General features: G+C 41.8%; 1 protein-coding gene across 2 annotated transcripts in view; it reads left to right on the top strand.

The window, feature by feature from the left end:
• TTC13 (tetratricopeptide repeat domain 13) overlaps positions 1–26140 on the top strand; it is a 74534-nt gene that overhangs the window by 34794 nt on the left and 13600 nt on the right. Inside the window, exons 13-18 of one of the 2 annotated variants that reach the window (XM_083176148.1) lie at positions 7771–7901; positions 16699–16831; positions 18033–18125; positions 19622–19705; positions 20636–20720; positions 21577–21683. In XM_083176148.1, the coding sequence (XP_083032274.1) occupies positions 7771–7901; positions 16699–16831; positions 18033–18125; positions 19622–19705; positions 20636–20720; positions 21577–21683 (633 nt within the window). Of the gene's footprint in view, positions 1–7770; positions 7902–16698; positions 16832–18032; positions 18126–19621; positions 19706–20635; positions 20721–21573; positions 21684–26140 lie in introns of both variants that reach the window. The other variant, XM_083176147.1, reaches the window with a different exon arrangement.

The following is a 26140-nucleotide window of genomic DNA, read 5'->3' as shown; positions in this document are numbered from 1 at the left end:
ACGTGATGAGCACCTGTGTTTGTAAGCGCTGAATGTTCACTGTACCCCAAGTGATAAGCGCTTGTGTATGTGAGCACTGAGTGTTCGCTGTTCGCAAACGTGATGAGCACCTGTGTATGTAAGCACTGATTGTTCGCTTTACCCCATACGTGATGAGCACCTGTGTATGTAAGCACTGATTGTTCGCTGTTCCCCATACGTGATGAGCACCTGTGTATGTAAGCACTGAGTGTTCGCTGTTCCCCATACGTGATGAGCACCTGTGTATGTAAGCACTGAGTGTTCGCTGTTCCCCATAGGTGATGAGCACCTGTGTATGTAAGCGCTGAATGTTCGCTGTTCCCCCATGCGTGATAAGCACCTGTGTATGTAAGCACTGATTGTTCGCTGTTCCCCATACGTGATGAGCACCTGTGTATGTAAGCACTGATAGTTCGCTGTTCCCCATACGTGATGAGCACCTGTGTATGTAAGCACTGAGTGTTTGCTGTTCCCCATACGTGATGAGCACCTGTGTATGTAAGCACTGAGTGTTCGCTGTTCCCCATACGTGATGAGCACCTGTGTTTGTAAGCGCTGAATGTTCACTGTACCCCATGTGATAAGCGCTTGTGTATGTGAGCACTGAGTGTTCGCTGTTCGCAAACGTGATGAGCACCTGTGTATGTAAGCACTGATTGTTCGCTTTACCCCATACGTGATGAGCACCTGTGTATGTAAGCACTGATTGTTCGCTGTTCCCCATACGTGATGAGTACCTGTGTATGTAAGCACTGAGTGTTCGCTGTTCCCCATACGTGATGAGCACCTGTGTATGTAAGCACTGAGTGTTCGCTGTTCCCCATACGTGATGAGCACCTGTGTATGTAAGCGCTGAATGTTCGCTGTTCCCCCATGCGTGATAAGCACCTGTGTATGTAAGCACTGATTGTTCGCTGTTCCCCATACGTGATGAGCGCCTGTGTATGTAAGCACTGAGTGTTCGCTGTTCCCCATACGTGATGAGCACCTGTGTATGTAAGCACTGATTGTTCGCTTTACCCCATACGTGATGAGCACCTGTGTATGTAAGCACTGATTGTTCGCTGTTCCCCATACGTGATGAGTACCTGTGTATGTAAGCACTGAGTGTTCGCTGTTCCCCATACGTGATGAGCACCTGTGTATGTAAGCACTGAGTGTTCGCTGTTCCCCATACGTGATGAGCACCTGTGTATGTAAGCGCTGAATGTTCGCTGTTCCCCCATGCGTGATAAGCACCTGTGTATGTAAGCACTGATTGTTCGCTGTTCCCCATACGTGATGAGCACCTGTGTATGTAAGCACTGATAGTTCGCTGTTCCCCATACGTGATGAGCACCTGTGTATGTAAGCACTGATTGTTCGCTGTTCCCCATACGTGATGAGCACCTGTGTATGTAAGCACTGAGTGTTCGCTGTTCCCCATACGTGATGAGCACCTGTGTATGTAAGCACTGAGTGTTCGCTGTTCCCCATACGTGATGAGCACCTGTGTATGTAAGCGCTGAATGTTCGCTGTTCCCCCATGCGTGATAAGCACCTGTGTATGTAAGCACTGATTGTTCGCTGTTCCCCATACGTGATGAGCACCTGTGTATGTAAGCACTGATTGTTCGCTGTTCCCCATACGTGATGAGCACCTGTGTATGTAAGCACTGATTGTTCGCTGTTCCCCATACGTGATGAGCACCTGTGTATGTAAGCACTGAGTGTTCGCTGTTCCCCATACGTGATGAGCACCTGTGTTTGTAAGCGCTGAATGTTCACTGTACCCCATGTGATAAGCGCTTGTGTATGTGAGCACTGAGTGTTCGCTGTTCGCAAACGTGATGAGCACCTGTGTATGTAAGCACTGATTGTTCGCTTTACCCCATACGTGATGAGCACCTGTGTATGTAAGCACTGATTGTTCGCTGTTCCCCATACGTGATGAGCACCTGTGTATGTAAGCACTGAGTGTTCGCTGTTCCCCATACGTGATGAGCACCTGTGTATGTAAGCACTGAGTGTTCGCTGTTCCCCATACGTGATGAGCACCTGTGTATGTAAGCACTGAGTGTTCGCTGTTCCCCATACGTGATGAGCACCTGTGTATGTAAGCGCTGAATGTTCGCTGTTCCCCCATGCGTGATAAGCACCTGTGTATGTAAGCACTGATTGTTCGCTGTTCCCCATACGTGATGAGCACCTGTGTATGTAAGCACTGATAGTTCGCTGTTCCCCATACGTGATGAGCACCTGTGTATGTAAGCACTGAGTGTTTGCTGTTCCCCATACGTGATGAGCACCTGTGTATGTAAGCACTGAGTGTTCGCTGTTCCCCATACGTGATGAGCACCTGTGTTTGTAAGCGCTGAATGTTCACTGTACCCCAAGTGATAAGCGCTTGTGTATGTGAGCACTGAGTGTTCGCTGTTCGCAAACGTGATGAGCACCTGTGTATGTAAGCACTGATTGTTCGCTGTTCCCCATACGTGATGAGCACCTGTGTATGTAAGCACTGAGTGTTCGCTGTTCCCCATACGTGATGAGCACCTGTGTATGTAAGCGCTGAATGTTCGCTGTTCCCCCATGCGTGATAAGCACCTGTGTATGTAAGCACTGATTGTTCGCTGTTCCCCATACGTGATGAGCACCTGTGTATGTAAGCACTGATTGTTCGCTGTTCCCCATACGTGATGAGCACCTGTGTATGTAAGCACTGATTGTTCGCTGTTCCCCATACGTGATGAGCACCTGTGTATGTAAGCACTGAGTGTTCGCTGTTCCCCATACGTGATGAGCGCCTGTGTATGTAAGCGCTGAGTGTTCGCTGTTCCCCCATGCGCGATAAGCGCCTGTGTATGTAAGCACTGAGTGTTCGCTGTTCCCCCATGCGTGATGAGCGCCTGTGTATGTAAGCACTGAGTGTTCGCTGTTCCCCATACGTGATGAGCGCCTGTGTATGTAAGCGCTGAGTGTTTGCTGTTCCCAATACGTGATGAGCACCTGTGTATGTAAGCACTGAATGTTCGCTGTACCCCATGTGATAAGCGCCTGTGTATGTGAGCACTGAGTGTTCGCTATTTGCAAACGTGATAAGCACCTGTGTATGTAAGCGCTGAATGTTCGCTGTTCCCACCCCCCCCTTGCACGCCGCGTTCCACCGCAGGTATACAAATGGATGTTTTGCATAAACATCCATTCGCAACCTTGCAGATCTAAGACACTTCTGTGGTACGGGAAGTGGGCGGGCAGCTGACTTCAACTGCCTGCCCCCTGCATTTGCGTCACGGGCGCATTCGCATGGGAACACCCATGAAACACTGGGCATCCCCATGGGAGCAGCCTGTCGCCCACGACCCCCAGCTGCACTGCTAGGCGCGATTGGGACGGCAGACAAGCGTCTCCAGATGCGAAGTATAACTCGCATGGGGAATATAACAAACTAGAATAACCCCCTTGGTCTTCTGCTGTAGATACTAAGAAGGGCACAAGATTGTTTCTAGTGCACTGGAGTAAAAATAATCGAAGTGATAAATGTAATATTTAAGAACAATATTATTAAAACTGGAAAATACGATAAAATATAGTAAGAACATTGAAATGTAAATTCAATTAACCCCTTCCTGACACAGCCAGTTTTTGCCTTCCTGACAGAGCCCTTTTTTTCAAATCTGACATGTATCACTTAAGTGGGGATAACTTTTTTTTGCTTTTACTTATCCCAGTGATTTTGAGATTGTTTTCTCGTGACACATTGTACTTCAAGTTAGTGGTAAATTTGGGTCGATACAGTCTGTGTTTTTTTGTGAAAAATACCAAAATGTCGCAAAAAAATGGAAAATTTAGCAATTTGCAAAATGTTAAATTTTCTGCTTGTGAGACAAATAATCATACCACTCAAAATAGTTAATAACTAACATAGACCATATGTCTACTTTATGTTTCCATCATTATTTCAACTTCCTTTTAAATTTTTTGGACACTAGGAGGCTTAAAATATGAATAGCAAATTCTAAAATGTTCAAGAAAATTTCAAACACTGATTTTTTTTAGGGACCAGTTCAGTTCTGATGAGACTTTGAGGGACTTGTATGTGAGACCCCCCATAAATGATGCCATTTCAAAAACTGCACCCCTCACAGTATTCAAAACAGCATTTTGGAAGTTTGTTAACCCTTTAGGTGTTTCACAGGAATTAAAACAAAGTGTAGGTGAAATTTCAAAATTTCATTTTTTTTGCAGATTTGCAATTTTAATACATTTTTCTAAGGAACACAGTACATTTTACTAGAGAAATGTGACTAAAAATTGATTCCCCCAATTCTTTTGTTTTCATAAATATCCTATATGTGGCCCTAGTGTGCACGTTGACCAAACCACAGGCTTCATAATAGAAGGAGCACCTACTTGATTTTGGAGCCTCCTTTTTATGAGATTATGGGGGAGATTTACTAAAGGAAATTTGTAAAAAATAGGTGTATTTGTATCCAGAAATACACTTATTTTTGACATTTACAATCCCGAAAATACGGCAATTCGTATTCGTATTGATAGCACATCAATATGAATACGAATTGCCGTATTTTCGGTATAGTAAATGTCTAAAATGAGTGTATTTCTGGATACAAATACACCTATTGTTTTACAAATTTCCTTTAGTAAATTTCCCCCTATATTTTAGGCACCATGTAGGTTTCTAGGCACCATAAGATGCTAAAAGTTAGGAACCTCCCCCACAAGTGACCCCATTTTGCAAACTACACCCTTCAGGGAATTCATTTAGGGGTATAGTGTACATTTCAAACCCCCAGGGGTTTCACCAATTTTGATACAACTGGGCTGTGAAAATGAAAAAATTTAATTTTTCATTTTCACAGCTCAGTTGTATCAAAATTGGTGAAACCCCTGGGGGTTTGAAATGTACACTATACCCCCTGATGAATTCCCTGAAGGGTGTAGTTTGCAAAATGGGGTCACTTGTGGGGGGGTTCCACTGTATGGGTGCTTCAGGGGTCATTCAACCAGAATCTGTGCTGCAAAATCCAAATATCACTCCTTCCCTTCTGAGTCCTGCCATGCACCCAACTGGTATTTTTTGGTCACATGTGAGGCATTGCCATACTCGGGAGAAATTGGGGCACAGATTTTGGGGTGCTTTGTCTCCTTCATTCCTTGCGAAAATGAAAATTTTTGAGCCAGATCTGCATTTTTGTGTAAAAAAATGTAATTTTTTACACAAAAATGCAGTTCTGTGACCCCATTTTGCTCACCAGCTTTGGGAGGGGGGCTGGCGCTGCGGCTGGTGGGGGGGTGGGAGGGGTGCTGGCGCTGCGGCAGCCGGGTGGGTGGGAGGGGGGGCTGCCGGGTGGGAGGGGGGGGGCTGGCGATCGGTGGTGATCGGTGCTGTACTTAACAGCACCGATCACTGTGTATATATATGTGTGTGTGTGTGTGTGTGTGTGTGTGTGTGTGTGTGTGTGTGTGTGTGTATATATGTATATATATATATATATATATATATATATATATATATATATATATATATATATATATATATATACATACAATCTTGTAGCGAGGGCGGCACTCTGAGACTTCATAAGAATTTTCAAAATGCTTTATATATATATATATATATATATATATATATATATATATATATATATATATATATATATATATATATATATATGTGTGTGACACGGTGACAGTTTAATGGCATGACGTACATTTATGCCATGTGTCGGGAAGTACATCCCGACCATGACGTAAATGTACGTCAAATGTCGGGAAGGGGTTAAAAAAACATATATTTTTTTTTTATTATGAGCAGTATGTGCATAATATTAATATTACTTCAATCATGACTATCCATATAAAGTAAATTATAGTTTGTATTGAGTGTGATGCTCTTTATACACTGATCTAGCAAGAGTTAGTTTCCTAGTTTCCTTTGGTATAGTAATCCCCACAATATTATGTTGGTAATTTTCAGTGTCGGATTGTACAGTATATAACTGCAGACTTTCAGCTTTAATTTGAAATCAGGTGAACGGTGTAGGAATTACAATGGTTTCTATCTGTGCCTCCCAGTTTTTTAAGGGACCAAAAGTAATGGGACGAACTACACAATCCTAAATCAAACTTTCACTTTTTAATACTTTGTTGCAAATCCTTTGCAGTCAATTTCAGCCGAAATTGGAACATCTAGACCAGGCATTCCCAACCATGGTCCTCAAGGCACACCAACTGTGCAGGTTTTAGTGATATCCAGGCTTCAGCACAGATGGTTTAATCAGAATCCCTCACATACTATTAAGTCACCTGTGCTCAAGCCTGGATATCTACAAAACCTGCACTGTTGGTGTGCCTTGAGGACCGTGGTTGGGAATGCCTGATCTAGACATTGCCAGACGCTGTTTCATCCCTGGTGATGCTCTGCCAGGCCTCGACTGCAAATGTCTTCAGTTCCTGCTTGTTCTTGGGGCATTTTCCCTTCAGTTTTGTCTTCATCAAGTGAAATGCTTGCTCAATAGGATTCAGGTCAGGTGATTGACCTGGCAATTGCATAACATTCCACTTATTTGCCTTAAAAAAAAAAAACTCTTTTTCTTTTGCAGTAAGCTTTTCGTCCAAAGAGTTCTGAAGCATTTGACTTAATATGAGCAGATAATATTGCCCGAAACACTTTAGAAATTCATCCTGCTGCTTTTGTCAGCCATTACATTATCAATACATACAAGGGAACCAGTTCCATTGGCAGCCATGCCCACAGCATGACAATACCACCACCATGCTTCACTGATGAGGTGGTATGTTTTGGATAATGAGCAGTTCCTTTCCTTCTCCATACACTTCTCCTCCCATCACTCTGGTGCAAGTTGATCTTTGTCTCATTTGTCCATAGGATATTGTTCCAGAACTGTAAAGGCTTCTTTAGATGTTGTTTGGCAAACTCTAATCTGGTCTGCCTGTTTTTAAGGCTCACCAATGGTTAACATCTTGTGAACCCTCTATATTCATTCTTGTGATATCTTCTCTTTATGGTTGACTTTGAAACATACACCTACCTCTTGGAGAGTGTTCTTGATGTGGCCAACTGTTAAGGAGTTTTTCTTGACCAGGGAAGTAATTCTGTCATCCACCACAGTTGTTTTCCATGGTCTTTTTTTATTGTTGCGGAGTTCTCTGGTGCGTTCTTTTTTTTTTCTTTTTTTTTCAAGAATGTACCAAACAGTTGATTTGGCCACAGCTAATGTTTTTAGGATGTCTCTGATGGGTTTGTTTTGATTTTTCAGCCTAATGAGAGCTTGCTTCACTGATTGTAACAGCTCTGTGGATCTCATACTGAGCATCGACAGCAACAGGTTCCAAATGCAAATGTCACACCTGGAATCAACTCCAGACCTTTTACCTGCTTAATTGATGATGAAATAAAGAGGGAATAGCTGACACCTGTCCATGAAATAAAATCGCTTTTGAGTCAATAGTCCTATTACTTTTGGTCCCTTAAAAAGTGGGAGGCACATATAGAAACCGTTGATCACCTGATTTGGATGTAAATACCCTCAAATTAAAGCTGAAAGTCTTCCAATCCATTGTAGTGGTTATTAAAACCCCAAAATATGAGAATTGGGTCGATGTCCCAATAACACCTGACAGTGGTATATAATATATAAATAAAACACTATCTTTTTTTTATTTTTTACCGACCCATAAATAATGAGCTTTGAAGATCTTTAATTGTAATCATTGTCTTCTCAGGGATGTTCTACCACAGAATTTTGAAAGCTACAAGTTAGAAATACAGGAACTTATTTGTGTAGCAGATCGTTTGGGTGCTCTAATGCAATATGAAACATCTGGCTTTCTCCCGAACAACAGAATTCACAGAGGTACTGGATTATATGTGATGTTTTCTTATATGGATTAAATGCGTTTGGAAATTTTTTGAGACCCTATTTTTTATGATATAAATTTTAGTATTGTGCTTTTGAGTTTTTTCCTCTTATTAGTTCCATCTAGTTGTAGGCTACATCCATCAGCTTTCTGGGGCCTAACTGCCCAGAGATGTCACAATGGAAACTGTATAGTGAATGACACACGCGATTCAGTAAACTACAGTGATGGTCTCTTTTGTTTACAGTCTTAAGAAAAAAATGTCTACTCTTTTAGCCCTGAAAAGTATCTGGTACATGCCCCAATTGGGCTTTTTCTACCCTATCCTGGAAAACCTCTTGGGCAGTTGAACCACTTGCTTATATATATTAGTATTCTTTAAGACTGTCCCTATTTTAGAATGCATTGCAGTGCTCCCATTGGGCTGCGCGGGTGGCCAGTGTAGACTGTCTCCATCTCTACAAACAAATATAATGGGGGGACCCGGGATAACTGGTTGTGGATTATAAGGGCGACAGTGAAAAGGTTGACCACTATTGGTTGACAAGCAATGAGTCGACACATGAAAAATGTCGACATGGTCTATGTCGCCAATGAAAAATGTTGACACAAGCCAAGGGTCGACCTGGAACTGGTTGACACAGTAAAAATGTAACAGGTTTTTCACATTTTTGGTATCTACGCCAACATCTATCGACCTGGACACTGTATTAGCCTACCTCATCCCCGCGCATGGCTCACTGTACTGTGCTTCACTGCGCTTGGCACACTATTATATTCTCCCTTTATGTCCACTTTGATTGTAAAGTAAGAAGTTGGTTTAAAAAAGAAAATATAACTAGACCATCACAACCTTTCATGGTTCGACCTATTACCTGTTGACCAATAGTGGTTGACCTACTGACTGTCAACCTATCAACCGGGAACCAGGGTAATGTACCCCCCCCCCCTCGTCTTAATCCAGCTCTGAGCACAGGGAAGTACAACATTAAAGACTTTTACTATCGGCGCTAAAAATAATATACCGCAAATCTGTGTGTGCTGTATTTAGCAAATAAAATAGAGGGGATTTTGTCATAATGATCAAATGATCAAAACATTTAAGCTTGCAGCCCACGTCATGGGACCCTAATATTCTGAAAGCCATTACACTAGCATATATGCTCTCCCCACCATTACAATGCAGTTATATGTAGTCCTCACCCAGATACAGAGGGGAACATGTATACAGGGCTGGCTTGTGAGCCACACCCAACTAGGCCTGTTCTAGCCATAACTGAACGCTGCCGTGATAGCGCTAGACAAAGGGTTTTTCCTAAACAAAACCAAAAAGAAATCTGCTCATGCTCGGTGTTACCCATATTACACATGGTACTAGATGCGTGGCAATATTTATGCCACATATGTATACAAAAAAAGACTATTACACTGCAAATCAGTGTGTATGTAGCAAATAAAATAAAATAGAGGGGTTGTTTTGTAATATTTTGATTAAAATTTTAAACTTGAAGCCCACGTCAAGGGAACCCAATATTCTGCAAGTCCTTACTTCCCTACCCTAACATATATCTACTCAGCACACCATCATATTATCAGTTCCAGCTCATCTAACTGCATTGTGTAAACCAGTGGTTCTCAACCTCTGTCCTCATGACCCTCCAACAGTGCACGTTTTCCAGGTCACCCATTAGGTGCACAGGTGCACTCATTAGTCACTGACACATTTAAAAAAATCACAAGTCAAGCTAATTATTTCACCTTTTGATTCTGTGTGGAGACCTGGAAAACGTGCACTGTTTGGGAAGTCCTGAGGACCGAGGTTGAGAACCACTGGTGTAAGCAATGGGCATCAGATGGGCATGGCCCTATTGCGCCTGTGGAAGACATTCTGTAGTGATCTTCTAATGCAGGAGTAGCCAACTCCAGTCCTCGAGAGCTACCAACAGGTCTACTCACAGAATCTCAAGGGAAGTATTTAGCTTTCCAGGTCTCCTCACAGAATCTCAAGGGAAGTATTTAGCTCCACCTGTGGATATTTTAAAATGTTAGTCAGTAATGAGTACACCTGTGTACCTGCGAGGAGAGCTGGAAAACGTCAACTGTTGGTAACTCTTGAGGATTGGTGTTGGTTACCCCTGTTCTAATGCGTCTTATTAGACTCTGCCACCCAAAGCTTGCAGCAGTCTGGTCATGGATTCTGGCACTGACTTCTCTCTTCTGATGCTGTAGTTCTTTCTGCTACAATTTTTTCTATTTTATTTTAGCATTTAGTTCTTTCTTACGTTGTTCCAGTACCTCTTCCATGTCCTCATTGGGAAGATAAGCGACCATTTCCTCCAGCTGTTCATTGGCTTCTGGCACTAGGCTGCCACTGTCTCCTTTCCTGGTGTCATCCTTTGAGTCGCAGTCAGGCTCATCGATGGCAGCGTCATCCCTATCTGCTTGCTTATCGATTGTCCACACAGACAGGTAGTCCAGCTGCATTAAATTCCAGCCTGCAGGAGCATAGCGATCATAATGATTTACAGAAGTCATTCCGAACATTGCAATATCCAGATTTCCTCTCTCTGTGGTGAATCTCAGATATTCTTCTTCAATTGTTGGAGCTGTCAATGGTCTTAACATTATCTTATAAAGATAAAAAAGGGGTGCACTCTGTTCACTTTGCAATACGTCCTACTGATGGAAAAGTAATTATTTTACTTTTATTGATCTTTTGCTAAAAAGGGTGTAGAAATACACTCATGGGTCCTTTTTTAATATATTCGGTTATAGATAGTGATAAAGAATAGAAAATTGTGTTGTAAAAGTATGGGATATAGGATGCTCTGATACTTATATGTTTGATTTTATTTTAACTTTCTTTTAATTTAAATTTTTTGTGTTTTTAATATTTCTTATGCTTTATTGTGTACCTCTTGTTTTTAAAGATATTTCCACATAGTAAGATGGTGACAAGTGTTTGTGTTTGTAATTTCTACGATGTTTCCTTTTTAATTCTTTATTGATTTAAATTGTATTACTGTTGCAGCTTTCACATTGCCAAAACGTTTAAGACCCGGGATTTTAAAACCGTATTTAAACCGGGTCTGAGCCACTTGACCCCTTTCACATTGCAGGTGAAAAAGGGTATATTACCGTTTTAAACCCCTTTCACCCTGCAGTAAATACCGTGTCTCAAGCAGGTTTGCAGTGTGAAAGCAGCGGAGAACCGGACAGACCGTAGCACTGAGACAGCGCAGTGCATATCTAATGAGCGGGTCAGTTCATTACATATGCACATGTGTAATAAGCGGGTGCGCTCATGAAATATGCGCGTGTGTAATGAGTGGACCTGCTCATTAAATATGCACTGTGCTGCCGAGTCCTAAATACCGGTTCAGAGCCGCTCACACTGCATAAAAAAATGGCTCTGAACCGTGTAGGACTCTGCTTTTTACCCGTTTGCAAATACCGGTTATTTGTAACCGGTAAATGGACTGGAACTTTCACACTGCAGCTCTAACAGTTTTAAAAGGCTAAAAAATCAGCAATATACCGGTTAAGAGCTGCAGTGTAAAAGGGGTATACGTTGCCGTCGTAGTTGCTTTTATTATTCGAGCAAGGTTACTTTGATACTGTATCATTTCAAACTGGGCTGTATGCCAGGTGTTATATTTGATGTGATCGTTCTCACCCAGTCGGCTTGATTTAATTATGCCTTTTTTATCTTTTATTTCTTATCACTTATAATTAGGTATATTGTATTTCGACACATGTATCAATTATATCCGCATTGCAGCATACATTATTTCAATGCTGCATTGATATTTCTATACTTTAACTGGCGTGTAATCCTTGCTAATGTGCTGCAGTCGGCTCCTGTGTGCCGCTCATGTGATTTACAAACACAGTTTATTTTGTTCGATATTATTGCCGTATAATGTCACAGATATGATATTATGTTCTTATATCCCCTATATTTTATTAGTTGGGATGTGGTGGTTTTTGTCACAATTTATACAGCAAAGATGTCTCTGTTTGTTTGCACGACAGCATCTATCTGTCCCCACGTGCAACTTATGCCCCTTTCCCACTGCAGCTAAAAAACGGTAAATTGCCGATTTTCAGCGCAATTTACCGTTTTAAGGCTGCAGTGGGAAAGTGGGGGGGTTAGGCACTCTTTACACTTGGGGGGGGGGGGGAGGGATTAGGCACTCTTTACACTGGGGGGGGGGTTAGGCACTCTACATTTTACACGGTTCCCTGCAATGGGAATGGTACTTAAATGGTATTTAAAACGGTAATCTGCTGCAGTGGGAATGCTAATACTGTTTTAAATACCATTTAAGATTACCAGTACTTTGAACTGGTCTGCAGTGGGAAAGCAGCATTAGATATGCCGTCTTGTCTCTCTTTTATTTTTACATATGGAGTTACAGCTGTTTTACCAGTGCTATAATCTCATTTATATTAACATACCCCTTACGTTTCATTCATTGGGGTTCAGTGGTTTATGCCACAATTTATATAACAGCGGTATCTCAGTCTGTTTTATGTTGGTGTCTGTTATTTGCCACGTGTAGTTCACATGTTTCTCTCTAGCCTCAGCGTGCTGCGTTACTGCTGTGCGCTACTAAGGGCAGTTGGTGCCATTTCATATGCTGGTTTTGCTCTATCAAGGGTACGCATTTATCATTAAGTCAGAGTTAATGATAAAGGGGTACCGGCTTCTTCGGGGCAAATTTTTTTGGGGGGGCCTAGTTTTTCAAACTGCCATCCTATTTTTCATGGCAGTGACACTCCTAGTAGTGCCACATGTTTGTGTTACTTACTTGTGTCGCTTTGTATAGTCATCCAGCTACCTCCGTGCAACCTGTTGGCCTAAAACCAATATTGTGAGCTGTTCAGAATAGACCGGAAATAATTGTTTTTGAGGTTAATAATAACATAGGAACAGATAATACAGATCCATAATCAAAACCCAAAAGGGTGGTTTTGGCCAAACTATTCCAGATCCAAAACCAAAAACACAAAACAAAAAATGCCAGTGCACACCTCTAATTTAAACATTTATTTATTTATTTATTTTATTTACAGTTTCTTATATAGCGCAGCAGATTCCGTTGTGCTTTACAATAGTAGACAGTGATAAAACAAACTGGACAACAACAGACAGACTTGGAGGTTAGAGGGCCCTGCTGCAAGTTTACAATCTATAGGGATATAGGAGGGAAACACAAGGACAGGCATGAGTAATAGCATAGCAGTCCCACCAAGTTACAAGTCCAGAAGGGAAGCTATATAATACATACGGTAAGTGCCTCAGGGGGTTATGCGTGTAGAACTTAAATATGATAGGCTTGCCTGAAGAGGTGAGATTTCAGGGAACACTTGAAAGTTTGGAGACTAGTGGAGAGTCTTATTGAGCGTGGAAGGGCATTCCATAGGATGGGAACAGCCCAATGAAAGTCCTGTAATAGTGAATGGTAGCTAGTGATCTGTGCAGAAGAGAGACGAAGGTCAACATACACATGTTGTGCATCAGAGATTCGGTAGACGCTGCACTAATCAGTACATAGTGTGCAATGTGTACAGATGGGTTACTACAATATCATTAAAACCCGTATTTGTATAACAGTATCGCCAGATCATGGTCAGCTCCTCTATCAGGTGCAGAAACCCAATCGATAGCTATGTTATGTATAGCTGATATTTGACATTCCTTATACTTCGCTACTGGTTTGTCTATGGGTTTTATCCATGTGCGCAAATCAGCTTTAGTAACTAGGATGAGTTATTTGTTCCTTAAGCATTCTTATCAGTTTGCCGAAGTGCATTGTATCAAACCACACAGGTATTTGAGCACATTTATCATGTGGTCCACACTACTGTACATATTAATTTGAACTTGCTGAGAATTCCCAATAAATGAGTGTTGGAGTAAATCTCCAACTATTAATGACCGACATGTAGAGCAGTTTAGATATACTACTGTCTAAAAGTTTGGGTTGCCCAGACAATTTTGTGTTTTCCATGAAAACTCACTTTTATTTATCAAATGCAAAGCAAAATGAATAGAAAAAATAGTCAAGACATTGCCTTAGAAATAATGATTTTTAGTTTAAATAATAATTTTGACCTTCAAACTTTGCTTTCATCAAAGAATGCTCTTTTTGCAACAATTACACCATTGAAGAACTTTGGCAATCCAGCTATTAATTTGTGGATGTAGAAGAAATTCCCCCCACGCTTCCTGAGGCACCTCCCACAAGTTGGATTGGCTTGATGGGCACTTCATCCGTACCATATGGTCAAGCTGCTCCTACAACAGCTCAATGGGGTTGAGATATGGTGACCGTGCTGGCCACTCCATTATAGACAGAATACCAACTAGTTTGTTCTTCCCTAAATAGTTATTGCATAATTTGGAGGTGTGCTTTTGGTCATTGTCCTGTTGTAGGAGGAAATTGGCTCCAATCAAGCGCTGTCCAAAGAGTATTGCATGGCATTGCAAAATTAACGGATAGCCTTCCTTGTTCAAAATCCCTTTTACTTTGTACAAATCTCCCACTTTACCAGCACCAGAGCATCCCCAGACCATCACATTACCTCCAGCATGATTGATAAATGCCGTCAGGCACTCTTCCAGCATCTTTTCTAGTGTTCATTCTAGCACCGCTATCTTTGAAAACCCATGCACTCAGTGCTGATATACAGACCACACTGTGCTAGGAGCACTACAGCAGACAGTGACACCCCAGGCAGGGAAGAGGAACTGCATGGGTGTTCTAAGATAGCGGGTGCTAGAATGAACACTATTTTCACTTGTTCTGCATTTCACAAATGTTCTGTGTGATCCAAACCACTCAAACTTCGATTTGTCTGTCCACAACACTTTTTTCCAAGCTTCCTCTGTCTAATGTCTGTGTTCTTTGCCCATATTATTCTTTTATTAAAAGTTAAATTTTATCGGCCATGTATACTCGCGTATACTAGCAATTTTTTGCGGATTTTGGTGCAGCTACAAGAAAGGGAACACAAGGACATTTCAGCTTTTTTGTATACATGCAGTGGCTGTTTTTTTTCCAATGATAAGCATAGTTAGACAGCATAGTTAAATGAATCGATTGGCATTCGTTTGTAGTGCATTGTTCAGTTGGCGGATAGCTATCAGAGAGGAGCTTCTCGCGGTTCTGGATGACCTGGCAGGAATTGACCTGAAGTGTCTACCTGATGGGAGAATGTCAAATAGGTTGTGTCCAGGGTGAAGCTTGTCTGCTGCCATCTTCACCGCATGCTTCTTTACCCTGGCTGAGTGCAGTTCCTGAACAGGGGGGAGGTCAGCCCCAATAATATTCTCTGCTGTCCTCACCACCCTTTGCAGTCTGCGTTTGTCAGACTTGTGCGCCCCTTCATACCAAATTGTGATCGAGGAGCTTAAGACTGATTCCACGATTGGCGTGTAGAAGATACGCATTAGCTCTTTAGGGATGTCGAATTGCCTGAGTTGTCTCAGGAAGTATAGCCGCTGCTGGGCCTTCTTGACGGTAGTGTTTATTGAGGCCCCATTTGAGGTTGCGGTAAATTCTTGTCCCTAGGAATTTGAAGGTCTCAACCTGTGGTACCACGCTGTTGGAGATGACTAGTGGGACTCACGGTGTTTGGTTTCCTTTTAAAGTCTACCATGATCTCGACTGTGTTGGTGTGGTTTAGGTCAAGGTTTTTTATGTCGCACCATTTGGTTAGCCTCTCAACTTCCCTTCCATATGCAGTCTCGTCCCCTTGCTCGATTAGGCCGATGACTGGGGTGTCGTCTGCAAATTTTATGATTTTTACTGACTGCTCAGCAGAGGAGCAGTCATTGGTGTAGAGGGAGAAGAGCAGGGGGGAGAAGACACATCCCTGGGCACACTAGTGCTGATCTTGAGTAAGGTGGACGTGTAGGCTCCGGCTTTCACCACCTGTATCCTAGCTGTTACGAAGTTCACAATCCAGGAGCATGTTGGTTCTAGGACTCCTTGGGTAAGAAGTTTGGTCTGCAGGATACAGGGGGAGATTGTGTTAAATGCCAAGCTGAAGTCGATGAATAGGACTCTCGTGTAGGAGCCAGGTGATCTATTTGTTGCAGGATGTGGTGTAGCCCTTGATTGACTGCGTCCTTGACACTTCTGTTTACACGGTAGGCAAACTGTTAAGGGTTCAGATGGTGGTTTGTCACTTCTCTCAGGTGCCTCAGTACCAGTCTTCAGATTTTCAGAGATTCACCGCAGGGAGTGAAAACAGCCCGATTCACCGGGAAAAAAAACTGAGAAATGGGAGCATTGAATACTGCCCATAGATTGTATTTCTGATTAATGTAATCTTCAGTGGAATAAAAAAGTGCTTTGTTTTTCTATAAAAAAAATAAAAAAAAAACTTTTGAACGTCGTCTTTTTTTTTTTTACGAATTTTGCAAGTTACAATGCAGGAGATTAAACTTTTCATTTCCTGACCATGATGTCTGTCTGTAAATCTTCCTGGCAACTAGCAGACAGAAGCATGATTATTTCCAGACATTGAAGAACTGCACATTTAATAAATGAAATAGAACAGGCTTGTTACGCATGAGAACGATGACCTCTGGATTTTTGCGTCTTTTGACCACAGAACCATATTGTACTTCAAAGCGGCAGATCACTCCTTAGTGAACAGTACTGTCTTGTAGAGAATTAGGTTTTGGTTGAGATGAAAAGCTAAACCCACATATTTGTGATCTGAAAGAGTTCTAATGTCTGCTTCCTCATTGACTGTCTCTTTGTATTTGTGTTGCAGCGATGGGTCTAGCTGCACTTGAAGTCATGCAAGCTGTGCAGAAGACTTGGGCCAACTCTAAAGTGCGAATTAATGGAAAAACCAGACTCCTGCAATGGAGAGATATGTTTGATATTGCTGTTAAATGGAGAAGGTAACAACAGACGCATGAACATTTACATATACTTATTAACAGGACTTAAAATGACAATGAGACGGTGTACAATTGAAAACTAGTTTTTGGCAATTTTAAATGTTTTGTCTTTCAGAACTTGTATTTTATTTGTAATGTACTTTTACATTTGACCGCTATGTTAAGTAGGTTAATATGATTATATCTGAATAACAGAACATTTACAACTGCTATTGGCAAATGTATGAAAGCCATTCCTATGCGGACTACAATCGTAGGAAACACTGAAGATTCGGTTTTCAGTGTTTGGATGAATTTCTTCTTAAATTTCAGATTATTTTTTTTTGTGTGTGTTTTTTACATTGTTCCAGCCAAAAGCCCCTCTGCCCAGCTTTCTTCTTATACTATAAAGAGCTATAAACATTGCATACCCTCAACCTATATATTCTGAACAGTTTTTTCAACATTGCACAATGAAAATACATGTTTTATAGACTTTTCTTAAAGTGCTCCATTTATATATTTACTAATTACTATCCTCCTAGTTACACCATACCCATGCCTTACCTTTACAATGTCTGTGGTTGATCCCCACCTAGCTCCATCTCTGCTCATTCTACACATTTGGTTGAGACCCCATGGGTTGCCAGGCTTCTTCTTCTCAACTTCAAGTACTGCACTATGGTTCAAAGTTCTTCCTTCGGTTAAGTTCTACAGTTCTGCTACCTCTGCAGCCACTGATTTATGCTTTGGTCACAGGTTTCTGATCGCCTTCCCACCCGGGAAGTCCACTTTTAGGACATTTCCAGGGTAACTTCAGTGTCCCTAGTGGATAAAGGAGAATTCAGGATATTGGTTTCTACTTTTGTTGGTTGGTTCCTTCTTCTGTTCATCCTTTTCTCTGTTTTCTCTGCTCTCTGTCTCCACTTGCACTTGGTTAATTTTAACTGAGGCCAGTGTGGCATAGAGGGGAAGTACCCAACTATTTAAAAAGCCAGGTTTCACTCCTCATCTGTCTATACCCCAGTGTAACTCCAGTGTCCCCTATGGAATCAAAGTAAGGGGTTTATCAGTGCATTGTGAACCCAGGATTCTTCAGTTAATGTAAACATACAGTAAAAGTAATTAACATACGACCTCTTTTTTTGTATGTATGGCTGCTGCATTAATTTTACTTGTGTAAATAGAGTTTAATCTAAATTTGTCCTTTTTGTTTTGGCAGGATTGCTGACCCTGACCAGCCCGTCCTTTGGTTAGATCAAATGCCAGCTCAGAGTCTCATTAGAGGGTTCAACAATCACATAAATCTGATCAGGTAACTTCAAAATATTCTCCTAAAAACCTGCTTAGCTGACCCTGAACACAGATCTTGTTTAGCTTTAAACTGATTGGCAGTCCTGCTAGAGCATAATAATCTGATCACTACAGCTGGGAAGTAACTGCATTTCCCTGCTCGTGCCACTGGGGGATAGGATTGTGCAGTATTTATCAAGTGTTAGAGAAGCTAATAGAACAAGTAATTGTTGCTAGTTCTACTTCTCATGTACAAAAATTCTGTCAAAGGAATTTTTGGCTTACCATTAAAGAAGAATGTTGACAAATGGAAAAGACATTTTGTGCATGGTATTGTAGGATTCCATGCATACTGGTTTCTGCAGCTCATCAGCCATGCCTTAAGGTGCCCACACACTAGGCCAGGGGTGGGCAACTATTTTGGCTTTGACTTAAAAAAATATATATATATTTGAGGGTCGCACACATAATCTCTTCTATATACAATACAAATCATAGATTTGCGTGCCAAAAATCCTACTGCACCCGTACTGCACAGATTCAGGGAGCCTGGGAGGGGACGCGGTATAAACTATTTCCTAATTACAACAGGGTCATTCAAGTGCAGTTATATGTTTGCTCATTGTTGCAAAGTACCATTTTCAGGTACCTACGAGCATGGGTTCTGTGGTATGGGAGGTATGTTGGCATCAGACTATCATTGATTGACAGTCTGACGCTGTTTGTGGTGGGTGGTGACATGCTATGTTTGTAAAATCTGGGGGAATCTCATCTTCATTGTAAAACAGAGATTACCTGGTTACTGAAATGGGCGGTTTGCACTGCATTATGGCTGTTGCAAGAAGCCCAATGGTGGGTACTTTAATCTGATGCTGACGCGGAGGACCTTTAATGATGCTGCCGCCGCCGCTGATACCTGTTTGTGCCTGCCGCGCACAGAATTTCTTTGAGCCTGGGAGGGAATGCGATGACACTCTGTTACAGCTGCCGCCGCCGTTAATGCCCGTCTGTACCTGCCGCTCACAGCATTTCTGGGAGCGTGGGAGGGGTCGCGGCCGCGCCAACCAATGGCAGGGAGGCGGCTGCCGCGTCATCACGTTCCCTCCCACGCTCCCAGTAATGCTGTGTGCGGCATGTACAGACAAACATTAACGGCGGCAGCATTAACTAAAATAAACAATATGCAAACATATGGTATGTCAATGACAAGCGGCTATAGTCAGGCCGCTTGTCATACTAATATATGTCAGAGTGGCGGGCCAGACCTAAGTGGCTTGCGGGCCGCATCCGGCCCGCGGGCCGCCTGTTGCCCACCACTGCACTAGGCCATTGTCACATGCGATAATATTTTTAGTTTCTAGTTCAAATCGCATGTGTTTTATTTTGCCCTAAAATGCCGCTCTCCAGTGTAGTCCATATCGCAAGGCATAAATAGTATGTGCATGCAGGTATTTTTGTACTATTATCGCATTGTGTCTCATGCAAACTGAAGCTTCTATATATGTATTCTGTTTACAGAGGTCAGGTCATCAACATGCGGTATCTGGAATATTTTGAAAAGATTTTAAGTTTCATAAAAGATCGGATTCTTATATATCACAGGTAATCATTTATTATGCATTACTTGATTGTGCTGCTCCTTGGTAACATCCAGGGTATTCTATGCAGTGTATACATAAATACATTTCCACTTCATTGCTAATGACAATTTTTTTTTAATACCATAACACCCAATGACCAGGTGCAGATAACTCTGTTTGCACACGGTACAATTTGACATTCGATTTTGACACTCAAGTCAAAATCGAATCGGGATTGCATATACATGATATGGAGGTAGTACATGTTTTTAAGCTTTCTATCCCAATTCAATGCCGATTTGTGCTCCCGTTCAGCTGAAATCGAAAAGCCAAATAGACAGTGCAGCCAAGAATACTGTATATAATACAGGCTGAATGTAGATAGTATGAATTGTATGTAAATAGCACACAAGTTGGCAAAAATTGCATAGCAATTGAATCTTAAGTCGAATAGTAAAGGAATCTCACCATGTGTACACACCATTAGCAAATAACCCTGTGAGCGGTTATAATCCTCTCTTCTTAAGGTGCCCATACACGGTACAATTATTGTATATAATTTGAACTAGATCGTATCTCATAGGTTTTATGATGTAATGAGATGAGATCTAGTACAGGCATGTCCAACCTGCGGCCCTCCAGCTGTTGCGAAACTACAAGTCCCAACATGCCTTGCAGTTGTACTATTAGGGAATGCTAAAGCTATGGCAAGGCATGCTGGGATTTGTATTTTCACAGCAGCTGGAGGGCCACAGGTTGGACATGCCTGATCTAGTACAAAACGTATGTGCAACACATACACATTATTTATGGCTATTTAATACGTCTCTTTGTTGGAAAGCAACACATTTGCCTGTGGGAAGTAATTAAGGATAACTGAGTACCGACTTTGAGACCTGTGGTTTGAGTCTGATGTTCATTTAGCTTCTTTTTCAAATTTGGTTTATTTTAGTGCAAATAATCCCAGAGGTCTTTCAGAGGTTAAGGAAGCATTACAGAATGTCCACAAAGTAGAAGACCTTCTTCCAATAATGAAGGTAAGACTTTACCTGGGCTTGCAGCTTCTTTGTCACAAAGATCTGGTGCTCATGTCAAATACACTCTCAACCGGATCCCAACTTCCACTTCCCATGCTGCATGTTGGCAATAGTGTGAGGACATCCAAAGTGTAACCTTTGCACATCCAGTATTATTCTTAGAAACCTGAAGCACTTGGAAGCCGAGGATTTACTCTATTCTGTTTGTAATCAATTTAAATAAAGCGCACCTGTTACAATAATACAGAGTTACACTGTTAAACTCTTAATTAAGAAAAATTTAAGATGCATTCCAGATTTTCACTTTGGCCACGTACAGTTTTTTTTTTTTTTTTGTTATCAGTTAAGATGGCCGTTTGCACTTAGTATAATAAGAAGCATACTTTATATACCTTTTTATATTTAAATCCCAGTAAATTCTCTTTATTTCTTTTTTTAAGAATTTAGTTTTCTATTGTTAAATTTAGCAATCTGTACACTTCAACCTGTCCTCCAAACAGTGTAAATGGGCCAGTCCCTCCTTTAAGCAGGGTGTTAAGGCAAATTACATAATACATTATTTGTGATCTAAAGGAGAGTTGGGGGGTGCGCCACTAACAGGCTGCTGGTATGGGGGTTGTCATCCCCTAAAAATTGCAAGAGAAAGGGTATGTGTACCAGCGCCGGCTGTATAATAATATAAAAAGAACGGTTTCTTCGAAATCAAACCATTTATTATGATCAAAATTATTTGGGATCTACCCAGTCTAAGGGGATATGTAAGGAAATCGCACACAACTGATTTTTGAAAGAATAAAATCATTTTCCTGTTCATCCCATATATTGATAATACTTATATCTTACTTTTTGAAAGCAGTTAAACAGCAAAACAAGAGATGGGTTCACAGTGAACACAAAAGTACCCAGCCTCAAAGATCAAGGGAAAGAATATGATGGATTCACAATAACTATAACAGGAGATAAGTAAGAAACACATTTATGTATCTGAACCTCCTTTTTATTACCTTCTACGGGACAATTCCTTTTCCAGTAAGACACTTCTCCTTTACTGAAGAAAGAGTAGAAGTTTTAAGAAATTAGCTTTGACTGTTTTCATAATATTGTGCTGTTATACTAGAGCAATGATTGTTTACAGAGGAACCCTTCTTAAAACGTGTGTATGCAAGTGTGTGTGTGTCTGTATTTTAGAACTGTGTGACAATATAAATACACATTTATCTCATTGCGAAGATCATCTTTGTTCTGTTGCTTCTCTGTTTATGGCGGCGATTGAAACGCCAGCACATTTTCAGGTGTGAATGGTGCTTGCGTTACCAGCTTCCAATTTCTTCCATACTTCTAGCAGGTATCATTTCTACAGCGCACGTCTCCCTGTGACATTACTTAGTGTAGAATGTAACCTCTGTGAGTTTATGTAGAGATATAGGGACCAATTCAGAGGTGAATGCTATAGCACAGGCTCTGTCTGGCTAAGACGTCTTAGGTATAGGTTCCCGCTGCTGGCTCCTGTGCTTCTGCTTTGTCCAAAGACATGGGGGGTATTCAATCTAGGATCACGGCTGTCGATCCCTGCCAACAGCCATGATCCTGGCCTGTTTGCGGTCAGCCTGACAGCTGAACGACAGGCGGGATTCAATGTCCCGCCTACCGATCAGCGCAAAGGGGGCTGGCCACGAAAACTGCCGTGGATTGGCGACCTGGTTAAAATGACGGCTTGTTCATAATTTAGACGTTTAATGTGTTGACACCAGGTAGCTTTTTTACATTCTTATGTCAATTATAAACATACTATGATTTTTGACCATGTCACCATTTTACAGGCCAACCTAACGCTCACGTCGACATTATGAACTGTGAACATTGTTAATGGAAACCTTTTGACACTCACCTGCTGCGTACAGCCAGTGGCTATCCTTTATAACCAAAGTGAATACACACTGCATATCTCTTGGTTTTCCACCAGTGCACCCATATAGCATTCCCAGCGAAATTTCAGCAGGGTGTGTGCTCTGGGGAGATTTCTAAGCAAAATACTCTGCTCATTACAAATCAAGTCAATCTTGACTTTTATCCCCATGCTAATCTTGAATGCAATAAAATCTCTTCTCAACTCTCCAACACCAAACACTCAGATGACCATTACTGCTAAAGACTGACATGATCCAGTATAAACCGTTTGTCTTTATACGATTCAATATGAACTGTTCTTCTTTTCTCAGAGCAGCAGCCTACAGTATTTACACTTTCTCCCCCATGCTGGCACATTCCCTTTATTATGCTATCCCACAAATTAAAAGGGCATTTCTACCCTGTAGTGTCTGTTTCTCATCCCCCTCTAGCTGTCAGTGCTGCCCTATTCTCCCTGTGCTTCATGCTGCTGACTACATTGCGGTGACCTGGGTACACATTAAATATGCAGAAAATTAATAATGTTACAGGATTTTTTCTTTTCCAAATATATTTTATTGAACCTCAGAATACAAAAGAAATACATCAAACAATAAAAGTGAGTGATATACAGAGTACTAATGAGGATCAAAAAACATTTTCAAAATTTAGATAACACTATAAAGGTGAATTAAAGAGTTATCTCATATGCTAATAAAATAAGAACTGGGAGGCGCTGTTTAAGGTCTCTAAAATACAGATAGGAGTTACAGGATTTTTAAACTTTTCATAAGAATTTTTTTGCGTGTAGTAATGTGAGGGGCAGGTCTGTGGATGTGTGTTTACATAAATGTACTATAGTTTTTAATTAGCTCTCTCTGTGCATATAGTGAGTACACCTTCATCCATAGACTCCTATTAATGCATACAGTGATCACAAGGGGAGGCAGAAATGACATTCTTTCTTAACTTGGGCAGATTTTCTCTCTCCTCCATAGTATACGCTGGGAATCTTCACACTGGGGTATGGATGGGTGATTAGGTGAGCCGGGCACTTTAAATTTTAAAGTTTGTGGCTGGCTCCCCACCAGTATCTGGGTGATGCTTCCAGGGATGCTGGTATGCTTATGTCACATGTATTGTCCATGGTGATTTCAGCCAGGCAGGTTTTGTGGCTACAACAATGGCAGAGAGGTGTGGAGAATCTTCCGTTCACAGGGAAAGTTTTATATGGAAAGGAGTTAATTAGAGGTCGCTGTAAAGGTTCTTCCACCACCCCACATGCAGACACGAAGTCTGTCCCTAAGCCCTCTGCATGGCGGTCTTTTGTCTCACTTGGGGTATCTCAGAAAGGGGGCTCGGTTCTGTGATTTCTGTTCTGTCTGAGAACGTACCAGCATGGACACTTGGGTCAGAGATGTCATCTCAGAAGGGGTACAGATTGGAATGAGAAGTTCTACCACCTTGTCATTTTTTTCAAGACCGGTTTGTTTGTTCAAGGTGCTATAGACTATTGCCATCAGGAGTTCCACAGCACTAGCGAAATAAGGGTTTTTATTCAAGCATCTTCAGTAGCGCACGCAGGGGGGGTTTCTGAGTACCCAGAACCCACCCCCCCCCCAGGAGTCTAGGCTTAAAGCTGAGGGTCCCCTCTTTCCGTGGGTACAAGAATTTTAAAAATCGGCCCTTGGGAACTGAAGATATCTGACCTCAAATGAGTGGTCCCCATCCAAGCCTGTTAATTGCTCCAAAAGCTGAGACTCCCCAACCCCCCCCCCCCCCCCCTTTGATGGACACTAGTAGCTTGTCTCTACTGTTCCCAGAACCAGAGATATCAGCCTTCCAGCAGCTGGTTACTGCTCCAGCTCCACACACCTGGTATGTAGTTTTATTTGCTCGTTGGCAGATTGCTCTGCCTCCTGAACTCTGATCCCCTAGTTCCCAATACCATTTGGTAGGTGGGATTCTCTAGTTTTTAATTCCATTAAAATCTAAGAAATCTTTTTCCGGGAACTGGAGATATCAGCAGTCAAGCAAGCTGTCCTCCCACCAGAAAATTATGAATAATAAGCCCACTCCACTATACACCACTCCTCTGCATATTAAACATCCTCTACCACCCTGGAAGTTAAATTTCAGGGCCCCTTCATTCAGCCCAATGCCCCCTTCTCCCACCCCATCTCCCAACATCTGTGCAGTAAAGGGGTAATAAGTGGAAATTACTGATCCAGGCCCTACATGCTGAGCGGATGATATAATACCCCATACCACCCGCGGGGCATCAAAGCTTCCCCCACCCCTACCGCTGGATGATGGGTAGGGGCCCCAATACTTTAACTGATCCGGCATATACTGGGTCACCTAAGTGTCCATCTCCGTGCTTTTCTCCGCCCCACTGGAAACCCCCTTCTCAAAATCCTGCGTTTGCCCCTGATCTTTGTGGTCCCCAAGCTGGACTGCTCACTCAGAACCATTCTGAACTTGGAGTCCCAGACCCCCTATCTGAAGAGCTTCAAGTTCAAGATGGAATCCCTGTGCTCCGTTACCGCTCATTTAGAAGACTGAAGGGTACTACTGTGGTTGGATATCAAGGACACTTATCTTCTTGTTCCAATCTGGCAACCTCATCAAAAGTACCAAAGGCTTGCGGTGCTTTGCCCCCATTATCACTTCCAGGAATTGCCCATCGGCATATACATGGCTCCTAGAGTATTCACGAAGGTCATGGCTGTAATGATGGTGCATCTTCGGTTTTAGGAGGTGAATATAATACCCTATATTGACAATCTTTTGCTCAAGGCACCATCGCTAGAAGACTTGTAGCAAAGTTTTTTGATAACCCATCAGGTGCTCATTCAGAACGATTGGGAAGGGGGGCAGAGTGGGGTCGAGCCAGCCACACACATTAAGATATAAAGTTGCCAGCTCACCTAATCACCCATCTATACCCCCGTATGAAGATTCCCAGCGTATCCTGTGGATTCGGAGAAAGGGAATTATCGGTAAGTACCAAAATCCTGTGTTTTCCAATTTGTCAAAGTAATGTGTTTTAACATACTCCTAACTGTTTGTGTTAAGATGCTAAATATTTGTGCAATACATATGAATGACCATAGCCCTTCAGGTGTGCTTGGGACACCCCTATTGTGGTTTGTTATGTCTCTCTTTTGTGTGTGTGCAGGCAATGTCCTGCTCTTGTTAATCCAAATGTTGGAGATGTGGGTAACAGTATTTAAGAAAAATAACAGCTATTTTATGCTTATGCATACTGAATATACAATAAAGATACATAACAAAATAAATTGCAATCCGCTGGAATTAACTAATGTGGTTTCAAAAAATAAACCACTTATTCCCCAAATGTGTATTACGCCCAAACCGGTGGTGTTTCCAAATACTGCTGTGATCACTAAAGCTCATGGTAGAGTCACTGCAGGGTCTGGGTGCAGTATTTGGAAGGGGCACACTTTGCACAAACCAGCCCTTGAACTAGTTCATTTGATCTTATTGGACTCCATGCTCCCAAATTTGGG

The sequence above is a fragment of the Crinia signifera genome, chromosome 3 (genome assembly GCF_055691185.1).
Source record: "Crinia signifera chromosome 3, ASM5569118v1, whole genome shotgun sequence".
NCBI lineage: Eukaryota > Metazoa > Chordata > Amphibia > Anura > Myobatrachidae > Crinia > Crinia signifera.
This window is presented reverse-complemented; position numbering and strand designations above follow the sequence as displayed.